Source organism: Epinephelus fuscoguttatus, linkage group LG1 (genome assembly GCF_011397635.1).
Source record: "Epinephelus fuscoguttatus linkage group LG1, E.fuscoguttatus.final_Chr_v1".
Classification (NCBI taxonomy): domain Eukaryota; kingdom Metazoa; phylum Chordata; class Actinopteri; order Perciformes; family Serranidae; genus Epinephelus; species Epinephelus fuscoguttatus.
Window position 1 is genome coordinate 4,066,004 of NC_064752.1, and position 16,617 is coordinate 4,082,620.

Below are 16,617 nucleotides of genomic sequence, written 5' to 3' on the forward strand. Positions count from 1 at the left end.
CAGTAATCCACATGACACAATGAGAGAGAGACAGAGAGAGAGAGAGAGAGAGAGAGAGAGAGACAGAGAGAGAGAGATGCAGGTAATGACAGTAGCTTACAACAACATTAATGAAAGTAATAATATTATAATTAATAATAATATATTAATACCTGGCAGTATACAGTGTGACAATAATATAATAATATGTGTATAATAACAGTAGAAGTATGACTAATGACTAATGATGGCAGCAGCAGCAGGAGGCATCTGGCAGGACCACGGCAGCAGCACAACCACACACGTCACGCTGTCCAGGCACCGCTGTGATATGAGTTAATCTGAGAGACAGTGGAGCACAAAGGCTCCGGAGAAGAAGCCGAGTTAGTGACATCCAGAATGGCCGAGTTAGCAAGATGCAGTAATAGGATACGAGAGAGAGAGAGAGAGAGAGAGAGAGAGAGAAGGAGAGAAGGTGCCCGGTGTATTATAGGGGGGTCCTCCAGCAGACTAGGCCTAAGTCAGCCTAACTAGGGGCTGGTACAGGGCAAGCCTGAGCCAGCCCTAACTATAAGCTTTATCAAAGAGGAAAGTCTTAAGTCTAGTCTTAAATGTGGAGACGGTGTCTGCCTCCCGGACCGTAACAGGAAGATGATTCCACAGGAGAGGAGCCTGATAGCTGAAGGCTCTGGCTCCTGATCTACTTTGGAGACTTTAGGGACCACGAGTAACCCTGCGTTCTCAGAGCGCAGTGTTCTGGTGGGATAATAAGGCACTATGAGCTCTCTAAGATATGACGGAGCTTGACCATTTAGAGCTTTATAAGTTAACAGTAGGATTTTAAATTCAATTCTGGATTTTACAGGGAGCCAGTGCAGAGAAGCTAAAACAGGAGAAATATGATCTCGTTTCTTAGTTCCTGTTAGTACACGTGCTGCTGCATTCTGAATTAGCTGGAGAGTTTTTAAGGACTTACTAGAGCTACCTGATAATAGAGAGTTACAGTAATCCAGCCTAGAGGTAACAAAAGCGTGGACCAATTTTTCTGCATCTTTTCGGGTCAGGATAGGCCTAATTTTCACAATATTACGCAGATGAAAAAATGCAGTCCATGAGGTTTGTTTTAAATGAGAATTAAAAGACAAATCTTGATCAAATATTACTCCGAGGTTTCTTACGGTAGTGCTAGAGGCCAGAGCAATGCCATCTAGAGAAACTATGTCATCAGATAAAGAGTCTCTGAGTTGTTTGGGGCCAAGAACAATAACTTCAGTTTTGTCTGAATTTAACATCAGGAAATTGGTGCTCATCCAAGTTTTTATGTCTTTAAGGCAGTTATGGAGTTTAGTTAATTGATTACTTTCTTCTGGCTTCATAGAATTTGGAATTTGGACCCTAATGTTCTTAACAACTACAGAGCAGTATCCAACTTACCTTTTCTAAGTAAAAACATTTAACTTGTTTTATTCATCTTTATGATTTTTAACATAATAATAACATCTTAGCAAAATACCAATCTGGATTTAGGATGAATCACAGTACAGAGACAGCCCTACTGAAGATTGTCAGTGATCTCAGGTGTAACTTGGACTCACACAAATTATCAGTCCTGGTGCTACTGGATCTAAGCACTGCTTTCGACACAGTAGATCACCCTATTCTTTTAAACAGACTCTTAAAGCTGGTCAGCCTCTCTGGTACTGTTCTTATTTCGTTCCCTTCCTATCTCACAGATAGAACATTTTTGGTAAGAATGGATACATACTCCTCAGAGATCCTTGAAATTAAATGTGGTGTGCCCGAAGGCTCAATTTCAGGTCCCCTGCTTTTTTATTTGTACATGCTCCCAATTGGTTGTGTCATCAGGAGACATGGTATTAACTTCCACAGTTAAGCTCATAATACACAGTTGTACATCTCCATGTCCCCTGATGACACAGGGCCAGTTGATGCCCTTTTTAACTGTATCTTGGACATCAAATCCTGAATGACAGAAAACTTTTTACAACTAACCAGGACAAAACTGAAGTTTTAATCATCGGTTAGTTAAAATCCTGGGCGTCATTTTTGACTCTGAGGTTACTCTTATTCCTCACATTAAGCATGTAACAAGGAGACGCTGACGCATGCTTTTATTTCCAGTCGTATTGATTACTGTAATGCCCTGCTTTCTGGTATTCCCAAAAAAGTATCTCAGGCCTACAACTTTTACAGAACTCAGCTGCATGTGTACTGACAAAGACCAGAAGTCAGGCTCACACTACACCTCTTTTAAAATCACTGCACTAGCTCCCCGTATGTTTCAGGATTGATTTTTAAGGTTCTTTTAATGTTTTTTAAATGTCTTAATGGTCTTGGCTTGCTTACACCCTACGAACCCTCGCAGACCCTGAGGTCCTCCAGCACTGGCCTCTTAATTAATCCTAAAGTTAGAACAGGTACTCACGGTGAGGCACCTTTTCAGTATTATGGCCCCTGTTTGTGGAATAGCCTGCCAGAGGACCTGAGGGCTGCAGAGAATGTTGATATTTTTAAGATCAGGCTCAAGACCTACCTATTTATTTGAGGCTTTAACTAATATTTTCTTAGTCTGTTGATGTTTGATTGTCATCAAGACTTTTACTTAGGTTTTAATGCCATTCTTAGTCTTTTACTGATGTTAAAATGTCATTTTTAGTCCGTTACCAATATTTTAATGTCATTCTCAGTCTTTCATTGATATTATATTGCCATTCTTAGTCTTCTACTGATGTTTTAATTGTTATTTTTATGTCCTATCTATTGTTTAGGGTTCAATATTATACTTATATTATTATTATATTATTATAACCCATGAGGCGCTGCCTCATGGGTTGCTTTGGCTGGGTTGGGTGGGGGGTCTGCACTCTGCCCTTATGGTGGTGGTGTGGGCTCATCTGTCTGCCCGTATCGGGGTGGTTTCCGTGTCGGCGTCCTGGTAGCCATGGGCTGTGATCAGCTCCCGGTGCAGATGGCTCATGCGTTCCTTTTTGACCATGTAAAGCACTTTATGCTACATCCCTGTATGAAGAGTGCTTTATAAATAAAGATTTACTGATTGATCACTTAACATGTTTCATTTTTAATCTGTATTGCTGTAGCAGAGTATTTTTCAGTCCTAAAATGTTTCTGTTCCTGAGTGAATCTTTTATTACAAATTATGTGTAATTATTATTAATATTGTGCAGGCCAATATCTAAGAGAAGTTGAAGTTAATACAGAGTCAGTCACACTGAACATGAGACATCATCTCAACACAGTCGATCAAGAACTCTGTAAAGTTCAGTCTAAATATACAAACATGAATCCCATGTCATCATAAACACATGAGTCTGATATTAGCTCTCAGTACCTCACTCATATCAGCAGAAGTACTGACTACCTACAGGTACACAAATAGTACGGGCTGATCAGTGGGGGGACGTGGCAGCAGGACTCGGCTCCTGGCGGGTTTCGGTCCTTCACATGGATGCTTTTTCAGCTCACAATGCCACGTGAACTTCTGTAGACAAACAGAGCAGCTGTATCTTTTGTCTCCTGAGTGAATTCTCTCGTGTCTCTGTAAATGCCATTTCTCTGTGAAACTTTTCTGACAAACAGAGCAGCTAAATGGTTTCTCTCGTGGATGACTGCATCTCCTGTGTATCTTCAGATCTATCTGCCGGCCAAATCTGTTCCCACATTCAGAGCAGCTGAACGGTTTCTCTCCTACTCTACACGATGAATCACCGATAGGAGACTTTAAACCTGACTGAGCTTCTTTGCTCTCCGTCCAATCATCACCGTCATCAGTCTCCGCTTCAGATGAGTCTCCAGTCTTGTCTTCAGTGTCTGGTTGTAAATCTGGATCTGAGATCCTGGTTGGTTCTGGTCCTCCACAGTGCTCTCCATCAGCTCCTGACCTGCTGGCTTGAGGCTCCGCCCCTCTATCCTCCTCAGTTTGAGTCTGATGACACTGTGACAACTGGGGACCAGCACATTTATGTCTTTGCAGCTGATTATACCAAATGAATCTTTGGTGACAAAAACTGCAGCGGAATCTTTTCTCTCCTGTGTGAACACTCATGTGCTGCGTCAGGTTTGTTCTGTCCATAAATGTTTTAGTACAAACTGAGCAAACAAATGGTTTCTCTCCTGTATGAGTTTTCATGTGTCTCATTAGATCAGCTTTACACACATATTTTTTATCACAAATGGAGCAGCTGAACGGTTTCTCTCCTGAGTGATTCTTCATGTGTGTCTGTAAATTCCCTCTCTGTGTGAAACATTTCTTACAGACGGAGCAGCTGAATGGTTTCTTTCCAGTATGAGTTCTCATGTGAATCTTCAACTTTGCTTTTGTGCAAAATCTTTTCCCACACTCAGAGCAGCTGAACGGTTTCTCTCCAGTATGAGTTTTCATGTGTTGCTGCAGATTGTCCTTACGACCAAATGTGTTCCCACACTCAGAGCAGATGAACGGTTTCTCTCCAGCTCTACATGATGAATCACTGACAGGAGCTTCTCTGCTCTCTGTCCAATCATCACTGTCATCAGTCTCCGCCCCAGATGAGTCTCCACACCTGTCTTCAGTCTCTGGTTCTAAATCTGGGTCTGGATCTGAGTTCCTGATTGGTTCTGGTCCTTCACAGTTCTCTCCATCAGCCTCTGTTTGATGAATCTGGGAAGACAGAGGTTTCTTTTCATCATCTTCACTCTTCACAGGGACAGGAGTGAATGGTAACTTGGTGATATCAGCCTCCTCCAGCTGGTGAAGCTGCTCTCCCTCCTCTTCCTCTTTAATGTGTGGGGGCTCTGGGTCCTCCTGGTCCACACAGCAGCTCCACTCCTGCTGCTCCTCTTTCACCACACCACCTGAAAGTAAAATTGAATTATTTATTTATTTAGGATGTTTTACCACAGAAGGAGGACGTGGACATGACACGTGATTTACAGAGGACAGGAGACCGCTGTCTCATGTTCTCCCAACTAGAGCAGGACATTATCTGACAGAGGACAGGAGACACTGTCTCACATTCTCCCAACTAGAGCGGGACATTATCTGACAGAGGACAGGAGACACTGTCTCACATTCTCCAAACTAGAGCGGGACATTATCTGACAGAGGACAGGACATTATCTGACAGAGGACAGGAGACACTGTGTCACGTCCTCCAAACTAGAGCAGGACATTATCTGACAGAGGACAGGACATTATCTGACAGAGGACAGGAGACACTGTGTCACGTCCTCCAAACTAGAGCGGGACATTATCTGACAGAGGACAGGAGACACTGTCTCACATTCTCCAAACTAGAGCGGGACATTATCTGACAGAGGACAGGACATTATCTGACAGAGGACAGGAGACACTGTGTCACGTCCTCCAAACTAGAGCGGGACATTATCTGACAGAGGACAGGAGACACTGTGTCACGTCCTCCAAACTAGAGCGGGACATTATCTGACAGAGGACAGGAGACACTGTCTCACGTTCTCCAAACTAGAGCGGGACATTATCTGACAGAGGACAGGAGACGCTGTCTCACGTTCTCCAAACTAGAGCGGGACATTATCTGACAGAGGACAGGAGATGCTGTCTCACGTCCTCCAAACTAGAGCAGGACATTATCTGACAGAGGACAGGACATTATCTGACAGAGGACAGGAGACACTGTCTCACATTCTCCAAACTAGAGTGGGACATTATCTGACAGAGGACAGGAGATGCTGTCTCACGTCCTCCAAACTAGAGCAGGACATTATCTGACAGAGGACAGGACATTATCTGACAGAGGACAGGAGACACTGTCTCACATTCTCCAAACTAGAGCGGGACGTTATCTGACAGAGGACAGGACATTATCTGACAGAGGACAGGAGACACTGTCTCACATTCTCCAAACTAGAACGGGACATTATCTGACAGAGGACAGGACATTATCTGACAGAGGACAGGAGACCGCTGTCTCACGTCCTCCAAACTAGAGCGGGACATTATCTGACAGAGGACAGGACATTATCTGACAGAGGACAGGAGACGCTGTCTCACGTCCTCCAAACTGGAGCGGGACATTATCTGACAGAGGACAGGAAACCGCTGTCTCACATTCTCCAAACTAGAGCAGGACATTATCTGACAGAGGACAGGACATTATCTGACAGAGGACAGGAGACCGCTGTCTCACGTTCTCCAAACTAGAGCGGGACATTATCTGACAGAGGACAGGAGACACTGTCTCACGTTCTCCAAACTAGAGCGGGACATTATCTGACAGAGGACAGGAGACTGCTGTCTCACGTTCTCCAAACTAGAGCGGGACATTATCTGACAGAGGACAGGAGACACTGTCTCACGTTCTCCAAACTAGAGCAGGACATTATCTGACAGAGGACAGGAGACGCTGTCTCACGTTCTCCAAACTAGAGCGGGACATTATCTGACAGAGGACAGGACATTATCTGACAGAGGACAGGAGACCGCTGACTCTAGGATGAGTAGTGCAGTATCTGTACTGCGGTATTAAACACAGTAGTAGTAATATAAAGTAAAAAAAACCTGTAACTTGAGTAAACACACAGTCAAACTGAAGCTAGCTGCGGCTAATCAGCTAACCGGTTAACGTTAGCTTAGCAACATTTAGCAAAAGGAAAACAAACCTTTTCTTATTCCTCTCGGGTTTAAACCCGCGTCCGTGACGTCAGGCAGCAGTTTCTGGTGTCGGTCCATCTCTGCTCCGGTTAATTAACTCTGATGGTTTGTTTTTCTGACGTTATTTAGATAAGTGGACGTTAATTCGCTCTGCTAACCGAACTAAACACGGTCAAACCGGCATAAATAACAACTGTCGCTTCTTCTTCTTCTTCTTCTCTTTTTTTAATGGCGGGTCGCAAACAACTTTTAGGTGCATACCGCCACCTACTGTACAAGAGTGTGCATCATCATGTCACTTACCTATTTTTATATTTTAGCTGCCAGCCCTGTGTCCCTTAGGAACACAAGCAGCGCCCTCCTCCCCTTCCTTATCTCTTCTCCCTCTCCTTCTGTTCCCAGAATTCCATTTAGGCTCCCTACCTGCCTCTTTAATTTTTTCTTCAAATCTTTTCCTTTTTATTTTATACTTCATACATTGAAGCAACACATGTTCTACATTTTCCTTTACGCTGCACATATCACACAATCATCTATCCTTTTCCCCAGTAACCACATGGTGTCATTCAGTCCAGTGTGTCCTACTCTAAGACGTGAAATGAGGATTTCCTCCCTCCTGTTCCTCTCTCTGTAGATCTTAGTTATTACTGACTTCTGTATTTTATGAAATCCTCTTCCTTTCTGATCCTCATCCCACTTTTCCTGCCATTTTTCAATTCCTTTTTTCTTGATTATTGTTTTTCCTTCTCCTTTACCTAGCTGAATAGGTATTGTAATTTCTTTTCTTAGTGATGCTTTTGCTAACTTGTCAGCCGTCTCATTCCCTTTCACCCCCTCGTGTGCTGGTACCCAGCAGAACTGTACATCCACACCACCCCGGTGAAGCCTTAATAGGCTATGTTGTAGTTCTATTAGTAAATCTTCTCTGTCTGATTTAGTTGACTGTATACTTTCTAAAGTTGCTGCTGAATCTGTGCACACCACCACCCGATCTGGTCTGACCTCCTCCACCCACTGCAGGCATACAATGACAGCCACCACCTCTGCTGTGTAAACTGACAATTGATTTGAAATTCTCTTAGAGATATATACATTGAATTCTGGAATGAAAACACCAATACCCACACACTCATGTTCATTTTTAGAGCCATCTGTGAATATTTTTCCTATCTATAATATTTTTGTCTCAAATATACATTTGTTTTAACTCCAGTTTCTGTCAAGCGCCATTCTCTTTTCTTTTCTAGAATGCTCATGTCAACTTTTGTTTCTGGGTACAGCCATGGAGGAACATTACTTGTAGGATTAGCTTTTGTAAACTCCAAGTTCTCCATGCCAAACTGTTTCACCTTATCTCCTATCTCCCATCCAAAGCCTCTTCTCTGAAATGTAGAGTATTTCCAACACGGTTTTAATGTATTAGTTGAGGGGTTTTCATCACCATTTCCTTTCAGTTTAACCCAGTATGTTAGTGAAAATTTGTCCCTCCTCATCTCCAGTGGTGTTTCTCCTGCCTCTATTAGGACTGCATTAATTGGTGTTGTTTTCATGAGTCCTGTGCATATTCTTAAAGTCCTGTATTGTAATCTGTCTATTTTTTGTAGAGTAGTTTTTGCTGCTGCTCCATATATTATACAACCATAGTCTGTTGCTGACCTCATCAGTGCTTTATATATGTCCATTAGAGCTTGTTTGTCTGCCCCCCAGTAGCATCCAGCAACAGCTCGTAAAAGATTTATTTCTTTTTTACATTTTGTTTCTAAATGCTGTATATGGGTTTTCCATGTGTGTTTATTGTCCAACCAAAGGCCAAGGTATTTAAACTCCATACAGTGTTAAGTTTACATTATTAACCTTCCATTTATTTGTTATTATCATGTAGCAGGATTTACTGACTGAAAGTTTGAACCCCCACTCATATGACCACCTCTCCACTTCCTGTATAGCGCTTGCAATATTCCTGATAACATGCGTCACATTTCTGCTTCTCATCCATATGGTACCATCATCCGCATAAAGGGCTGAATTAATACTCCCATTTAGTTTTGAAAAAATATCATTAATCATGATATTAAACAAAAGTGGATTAATGGCACTTCCCTGGGGAATACCATTTTTTACCTCTAAATCTTGAGATAATGCTGTTCCTACTTTAACTTTGATTTTTCTGCCTGCTAAGAAATTCATTATCCAATTAAAGACTCTTCCACCAATACCCATTTGATTTAGTTTTATAAGAAGACCATCTCTCCACATTGAGTCATAAGCCTTCTCAATGTCAAAAAACACAATAACCATTACCTCTTTCATTTTAAAAGTCTTTTCAATTTCATTGCTCACTCTTACTAAGGCATCCACTGTTGAGCGCCCTTTTCTGAAACCACACTGATTATTATTTAGCAGCCCTTTCTTCTCCAGAAAAAACACTAATCTATTTACAGTGACTTTCTCCATCCATTTGCAAATGTGAGATGTTAACGCAATAGGTCTGTAATTGTTTGGGTTTCCAGGATCTTTCCCCGGTTTGCTGAATGGCAGTATTACTGCCTCCTTCCAGCTCCTGGGTATCTGTCCCTCTCTCCATATTTTATTAAAAAGATTCAATATTATCTGTAACGTTACTTCAGGAAGCTGTTGGAGCATTGCATAACAAATCTGATCCTGTCCTGGAGCCGTATTTCCTGTGCCTTGTAAGGTTGTTTTAAGTTCTTTCATTGTGAACTCCACATCTAATGTTGAACTACAATTCTCTTTTTTCTCCCAGATGTTTTTATGTTCCCTAAGAACCTGCTCTCTCTTTTTCCTGTGTAGATCATCAAGATGATCACCACTATGAGTGGCAATAATTGTTTTCCCAAGTATAAGGTTCTCTTGTATGATGTTTTTCATTAGCTTTCTAAAAGCTCTGTTTCTCTCTTTAATGGCTTTACTGCATTCCTCATTCCACCAAGGAACTACCCTCCTCCTACTCCCTGTTGTTTTCTTAGCAACAGTCAGATTTGCAGCATCTAGAATATGGTCTGTTACCTGTTTTGCATAGTCCTCAATATCTCCTTCAAGACTAATAGAGCCTACTGAGGCTTCACAACAGTGTTTAAATTTCTTCCAGTCAGCTTTATCAAAGCACCATCTTGTAAATGTGCAACCCTCTTGTTTAGATACCTCTTTGTTCATTTTAATTAGTATTGGAAAATGATCACTACCTACCAGAGAGTCATTCCTAACATTCCATTCACAAGCATTAACTAAAGAGTCAGACACTAGCGTGAGATCTATACATGAAAATGTACCTCTATTTACATCGAATCTTGTCCCTTGTCCATCATTAAGACATACAAGTGATCTTTCATCTAAAATGTCTTCTATTATAGAACCATTACTGTCTGTGTGATTGCTGCCCCATAAAGTATTATGTGCATTGAAATCTCCACACCATATTTCTCCTCTGTGTGGACTTCCAGCCACTTCTTTTAACACTTCTACATCCAGATTTTTACATGGATTATAGAAATTTATTACCTTAATATTTCCCTTAATTCTTCCACTGCATATCTCAAGAATTACACACTCAATATCATTAGGTGAAGCAATCTCTCTATAAGCTAACCCATCTTTAATAAATGTAGCACACCCTCCACCATTCTGATTATTGGCTCTATCATGCTTAACTGAACTGAATCCAGGGATTATAAAATCTAAGTGAGGTCTCAGCCAGGTTTCCTGAATACATATTATATCTGGGACAGTTTCTAGAGAGTAAATATATTTTTTGAGTTCTTGACCATTAGCTATAAGTCTCCTTGCATTCCATTGGAGAATAAGGAGGACCATAATTAATGTTTTAACTGACAGTTTGTACATTTCCAACTGATTCATCCGTTGACAATAGAGCATGGATTTGGTCAGCTTTTAGATCTTTCATTTCAAGGAACTTTCCTGCTGCCTCCACAATAGTTTTGATTTTATCACTTTTCCTCGTCATTTGAGTGGCTACATTAATGGTATGGCAGATAAAGGCCACAAACTGGATTTTGTTGATAGCTATGGTGTTTTCTCCAGTCTTACATTTGTGACTGCAGACACTCTGTACAGGGTTCTGCACCTGGCTTTCTCTTGTATGGGCTTTATCTTGCAGTACTTTTCTTTGAGCCTGCTCACTTACAATGACTTGGTGTGTTCCCTCCACTCTGACTTTCTTGAGTGCTTCTGCATATGATACCTTTTCCGTTATCTTAACCCTCTGAGCTTCTTTGGCTTCTTTTTGCACCACACAGCCTTCGTATGCTGCACTGTGATCTCCACCACAATCACAACATTTAACTTTAGCGTCTTTTTCCACATTTTCCATGCTCATGCTGTCCTCCACATCTTGCACATCTAAGTTTTCCATTACACTGTTTGGCAATGTGCCCCATTCTTTGACAAGCAAAGCACCTGAGGGGTTTTGGGATATACTCCCTTACATTGAAATTTATGTAACCCATTTACACTGATCTGGGGAGAACTTTCTCAAACTGAAGTATCACAGCCGTGGTATCTTTCAGTACTCCATCCCTTTTATTTTTGATTCTTGAGGCCTTAATCACTTTACCACCTTTAATTTCTTTTTTGATGTCTTCCATAGTCATACTTAAAGGTATTCCAGAAATGACACCTCGAACACTTGCTAAGTCCCCGGGTACGTGAGCCTTCATTCTCTCTCCAAGCAAGGTAGACATGCCGAGAATTTTCTCTTGTTGTTGCTTGCTGTTTGCATGTATCATTACTCGTTTATTTTTCATAAACTTCGCGAACTTGATTTTACCAATCTCATCTTCGATTGCTTTAGTAAGCTTTATCGGGTGGTAATGCCCTCCGTCTTGATTAAACTCAATCACTACCTTCCAGTCGTTTGTTTGATCATGTTGGTCCTGCTTCTGAGGACTGTGTCTTGATTTTTTCCTCTTAGTGGGTTCGACTTCACTGCCATCTGACTAGCTTAACTCCCGTTCTTTCCTATTCCTCTCTCTAGCCGCCCTTTTCTGTCTTGTAGATCTGGATATCATCCACTCCATTTCATTCTCACTGAAACCATCTGAGGTAGTTGACATGATGATACAGTCAAAGTACAGTTTATGCAACCCGCCAAACAATTTTCAATCCTACCACTCTCCAACTCACGCGATACCCACTGATGCGCCTCCGTCGACACACTATCACTTCCTTCTTCTTCTTGTTCTTCTATGGAGTTTTTATGGCGGTTGGCAACCAACTTAAAGGTGCATTACCGCCACCTGCTGGACTGGAGTGGGGGACAGTAGATTTGCAGACAAACAAAACAAAAAAAAAAAGGGAAATTAATTCCTCTCCATCAGCCTTGTATCTTTTAGATACATGATTAGATGTTTGAGTATATTATTTGACTCTATTCCGAGCAGGTTCCAAACAAAACCAAGTCCAGTTGCGTTCGATTCAATTGCCTTGAGATAAACATATCTTGGCCTTCTCTGCTGCTGTTATCAGTGCCCTTCTTTCCTCCTCATATGCTCTACACAACATGCTGGACAGATTCAGACTGACCACAGTGATTACATTTGCCATCAGGGTGTTTACCTATTTTTTGTAGTGTATTATTCAGTCCTGTGTGCCCTATCCTAAGTTGTGTGATGACTGCCTCTTCCATCCGGCCCCTGCCCATCCTTCTTCCCAACCCAACCTGTTTCTGTATATTATATAAGTGTCTTCCCGTGTCTTGGATGTCCCAGTGTTCTTGCCATACTTTTCTCGCATGTTTCTTAATTACTGATTTACCCTCTGCCCTACTTAGCAGAATTTCTGCATTTACAGTGTGTGATTTAAGTGATTGTTTGGCCAGAATTTCAACCCCTTCATTTCATTCTATTCCTACATGGGCAGGAACCCAAATAAAGCAGACCATCAGACCTCTCTTGTGTATTCTGTACAGTAGATTGTGTATTTCAATTATGAGATAAGTAAGTGCTGCCCAGCTGTCTGATACTATTAGTGTGTTGTTATGGTTGTTTTCTTCTATCCACTCCAAACCTAATCTAATATCTGAAAACTCCACTGCATATACTGATAAATGATCTGTGGTTCTTTTCTTGATATGTAATGAAAACTGCAGCTCCTGTTCGTCCAGTATCAGGGTCTTTTGACCCATCAGTGAAAATCACTGTTTTGTCTGAGAAGTGTTATTCCAGATAACCCTGAGCTACCCTCCCAGGAGAGACTTGCTTACTTCTTTTCTTCAGTTGTTGCTGTATTTCTAGGTTTTCTGATGGTTCTACAAATAGCCAGGGAGAAGTATGTGAATAAGGGATTGTTGGACTGAATTGTATATGACCTAAACCTGCTGGTCCTGCCTTTATGTTCCCTATCCATCCAAAGCTCATAAAATTAGAGTCATTATGTTCCCAACAGTCCTCCAGGATGGCTTTAGCAGGGTGGGAAATGCTATGCCCTTAAAGACTGACCCAGTATGCTAACATAAGTTTCATTCTTCTGATCCGTAAAGGTTGTTCCCCCATTTCCACTTGTATGGCTGCTGCTGGAGAGGATTTAAATGCTCCACTGCATATCCTCAGTCCCTGTGCCTGCTGTACATCCAACTTTTTAAGATGACTTTCTGCTGCTGATAAATACCCTATACACCCATAGTCTAGTGTTGTTCTCATAATAGTCTGATATATATTTAACAGTGATACTCTGGTTGCTCCCCAGTCTCTTCCTGACAAGCATCTTAAGAGATTGTTGACTTGTCTTATCCCTTATTTTATCAATGTGATACTTCCAAGTCAACTTTTCATCCAGCCACATACCTAGTAATCTAATGACCCTGACCTGCTCAATTGTTTGGCCATACAGTTTCAAGGAGATCTCTTTATGATGTCTGGAAAAACATATTCCTTGTGTCTTTGCAACCGATAGTTTAACTTCTATTGTTCTCCCATACATGAACTCTGATACCCAGTTGTACAGTTTCCCATTCACACCTAATTTATTGAGTTTGATGAGTAGTGCCTCTTTCCATAACATATTGTACGCTTTCTCAATATCAAAAAAATACAGCAATCACCATTTGGTCTGAGCTTTCCTTATTTCTGATTCTAGACATAAGACACTATCCAACATCCCTCTTCCCCTACGAAATCCACTTTGATAATTTGACAATAGTTTTTTATTCTCTAAAAAGTGTGTTTGTCTCTCTGTCACCATTCTTTCCAAAGTTTTCCCTAACTGCGATGTTAGAGAGATGGGTCTGTAACTAGAGGGATTTGATGAGCCTTTACCTGGTTTTAGTGTAGGTAATATAACTGATTCCTTCCATATTGATGGGAGATTACCTGTGTCCCATATTTTATTAAACAGTCTTAACACTGCTTCAAGCACACTGTCTGTCATATGAGCTAACATACTGTAGCATACACCATCTTTCCCTGGTGACTTTTGTCATGCATTTAATATTGCTCTCTTCATTTCAAATCGAGTGAATGGTAAATCTAGGTCTTCTCCTGATGATGCCCTTCTTTCTGTAATTCCTATATTTTGTGTATGGGTATTATCTCTACACTGCTTAGCTTTTATAGATAAATTATCTGAGCTGTGAACCTTCACAAACGTCTTCACTAGGAGCTTTTCTACAGTACTTATTGCTGTCATGTTATCGCTATGCATCACTGGTATGTCAAAGTTACTTTTTAATCCCATTCATTTTCCTAATCATTCCCCATACATCTGCCAACTGTGTTTCTTTCCCAGTATTATTGCAGTATTGTCTCTAGTATGTCTGTTTTGCTGATCTTATTGTTTTTGGAACTAATGCTTGTACTCTTTTGTATTGGATCAATGTGTCTAATGTGTGGTGAGATTTAATTGTCTAATTGCTCTATTTCTCATTTTTATTGCTTTTCTACAATTGTCATTCCACCACGGCACACTCTTTCCTTGTTTACTTCCTCTACTCTTCGGAATAGTTTCTTCTGCTGTCTGTATCAGTGCTGTTATCAATTTCCAGTTCATTTCCTCTACATTTGTTACATTCTCTTCCAGTAATTTAACACACCTGGCTTTACTTAATATTTGGAATGCATCCCAATCTGCTTTATCCATCTTGGTGTTCTTGCTCCCCCATCTTGGTGTATTTCTATTCCAATCTTGAACATTATTGAATAATGATCACTGTCTACTGTTGACCGGTTTAACACTTCCCAAATACTAACACCTGCAATTATGGTGGATGTGAGTGTCAGATCAATTACACTTGTGTTCTGTGAACTATTCTACCTTGTGCCCTTTCCATCATTTAAGATAAGATAAGATAAGATAAGATAAGATAAGATAAGATACACCTTTACTGATCCCATCATTGAGAAATTCCAGTGTTACAGCAGTCAAGGGGAAAAAGTCAGATTAAAGATTTCAAAATTAAACTTAGAAAACTTAAATAACTAGGCATGCAAATAAGTACAAAAATACAAGAGACGGCGATAAATAACAATAACAATAATAATAATAATAATAATAATAATAATAATAATAATGAAAATAATAGGAAATGGATAATAATCAGCAGCAGTGAATGAAAATGAGCAAAAAATGAGCAGTGGATAAAGGGAGCACATCTAGTGGAAGTTACTGTATGTGCAAAACAGCAGACAGCTGTGGTGTCAATAAAGTGTCAATAAAGTGTCCATGGTGCAGTCTACTGTGAGCAGTGCTGGTTATGTAGCCTGACAGCAGCAGGCACGAAGGACCTGCAATAGCGTTCCTTCACACACTTTGGGTGAATCAGTCTATCGCTGAAGGAGCTCTCCACAGCTTTTATCTCCTCCTCCTCCTCAGGGATGACAGCTTGGCTGTCGTCCTCCTTTCTCCCACCACCTGCACAGAGATCCAGAGAGCATCCCACGACAGAGCTGGCCTTCTTGATCAGCTTGTCCAGTCTCTTCCTATCTGCAGCCAAGATGCTGCTGCCCCAGCAGACCACTCCGTAAAAGATGTATACACACCAAACCCATATTATCTATAAACTCCTCTATTACTGACCCATTTGCATCTGTATTATTGCTCCCCCATAATGTACTGTGAGCATTAAAGTCCTCACACCATACTACTTTCCCTTGTATCAGCCCACTTGCATCATTCAATATATCAGTACTCAGTCTATTACATGGGTTATAGTAATTTTAATATTGTTAAGCTGCTCTTTTCTGTTCATACCTTAATTACAATGGATTCTTGTTCCTTTCCTATTTTAATTAGATTATAATTCAACCCATTCCTCACAAATGTGTGTGCAGCTGTACTTTTTGTTGACGTGTGAATAAACTTGAAACTTAAATGTTGCCACTCCTCCACCTTTCCTGGTTTCCCCATCATTTCTTATTGCAGTGTAACCATACATAACAAAATCCCACTGTAGTTTTAACCATGTTGCTTGAATACATATCACATGAGGTCTGTCTGATAAGTTTGATACAAACTTTTCAAATTCTTGTCCATTAGAGATGAGACTGCATTCCACTGTAAAATAATTAAGACCATGAAGATCCACCAGCCCATGTCTGAGAGTTAGATGTTTCCCCAGCTAACATTTCCTCCACTGCTTCCCAGCTTATCCCCTCAAGTCCAAGATATTTCTCAGCTGCTCTCACAATAATCTTAATCTTTTCCGTTTTCCTGCTTGCTTGTGCCGAACAATTAACCTCAACCATAAACAACACAAATTCATTTTTGCCCACAATCAGCGTATCCTCCTTCATGTCTGGTTTAACACATCCTCCACAAGGTCTGCTGTTACTCTCTACTCCCACTGGTTTAGAGGCAACTGTCTGCACTGTCTTTACTTTTTTTGCTGCCTCTGCATATGAAATCCCCTGGGAGATTTTAACTCTCTGCACCTCAGCAACTGTCTTGCTCATTTCACATCCTCGATAAGCAGAACTATGCTCCCCTCCACAGCTGCAACACTTTAGCTTAGCCCCTTCTTC

The 16,617-nt window shown here is 41.0% G+C and overlaps 1 protein-coding gene across 1 annotated transcript; it reads right to left on the bottom strand.

The window, feature by feature from the left end:
• Nucleotides 1-310: 310 nt before the first annotated feature.
• Nucleotides 311-6,830, bottom strand: LOC125888109 (gastrula zinc finger protein XlCGF57.1-like). The gene is made up of 3 exons (XM_049575326.1): nucleotides 6,637-6,830; nucleotides 3,384-4,851; nucleotides 311-3,018 (listed from the first exon to the last, which is right to left on the bottom strand). The coding sequence occupies exons 1-3, from the start codon at nucleotides 6,704-6,706 to the stop codon at nucleotides 3,006-3,008; spliced, it is 1,551 nt and encodes a 516-aa protein (XP_049431283.1). The 5' UTR covers nucleotides 6,707-6,830; the 3' UTR covers nucleotides 311-3,005.
• Between the last annotated feature and the right edge of the window lie 9,787 nt (nucleotides 6,831-16,617).

Excerpts from the sequence above, each read along its gene's own strand:
- LOC125888109 (XM_049575326.1), bottom strand. The coding sequence starts at position 6,706 with ATGGACCGACACCAGAAACTGCTGCCTGACGTCACGGACGCGGGTTTA. Across the intron at positions 4,852-6,636 it reads CCCGAGAGGAATAAGAAAAG|GTGGTGTGGTGAAAGAGGAG; the intron begins GTTTGTTTTCCT and ends TTTTACTTTCAG.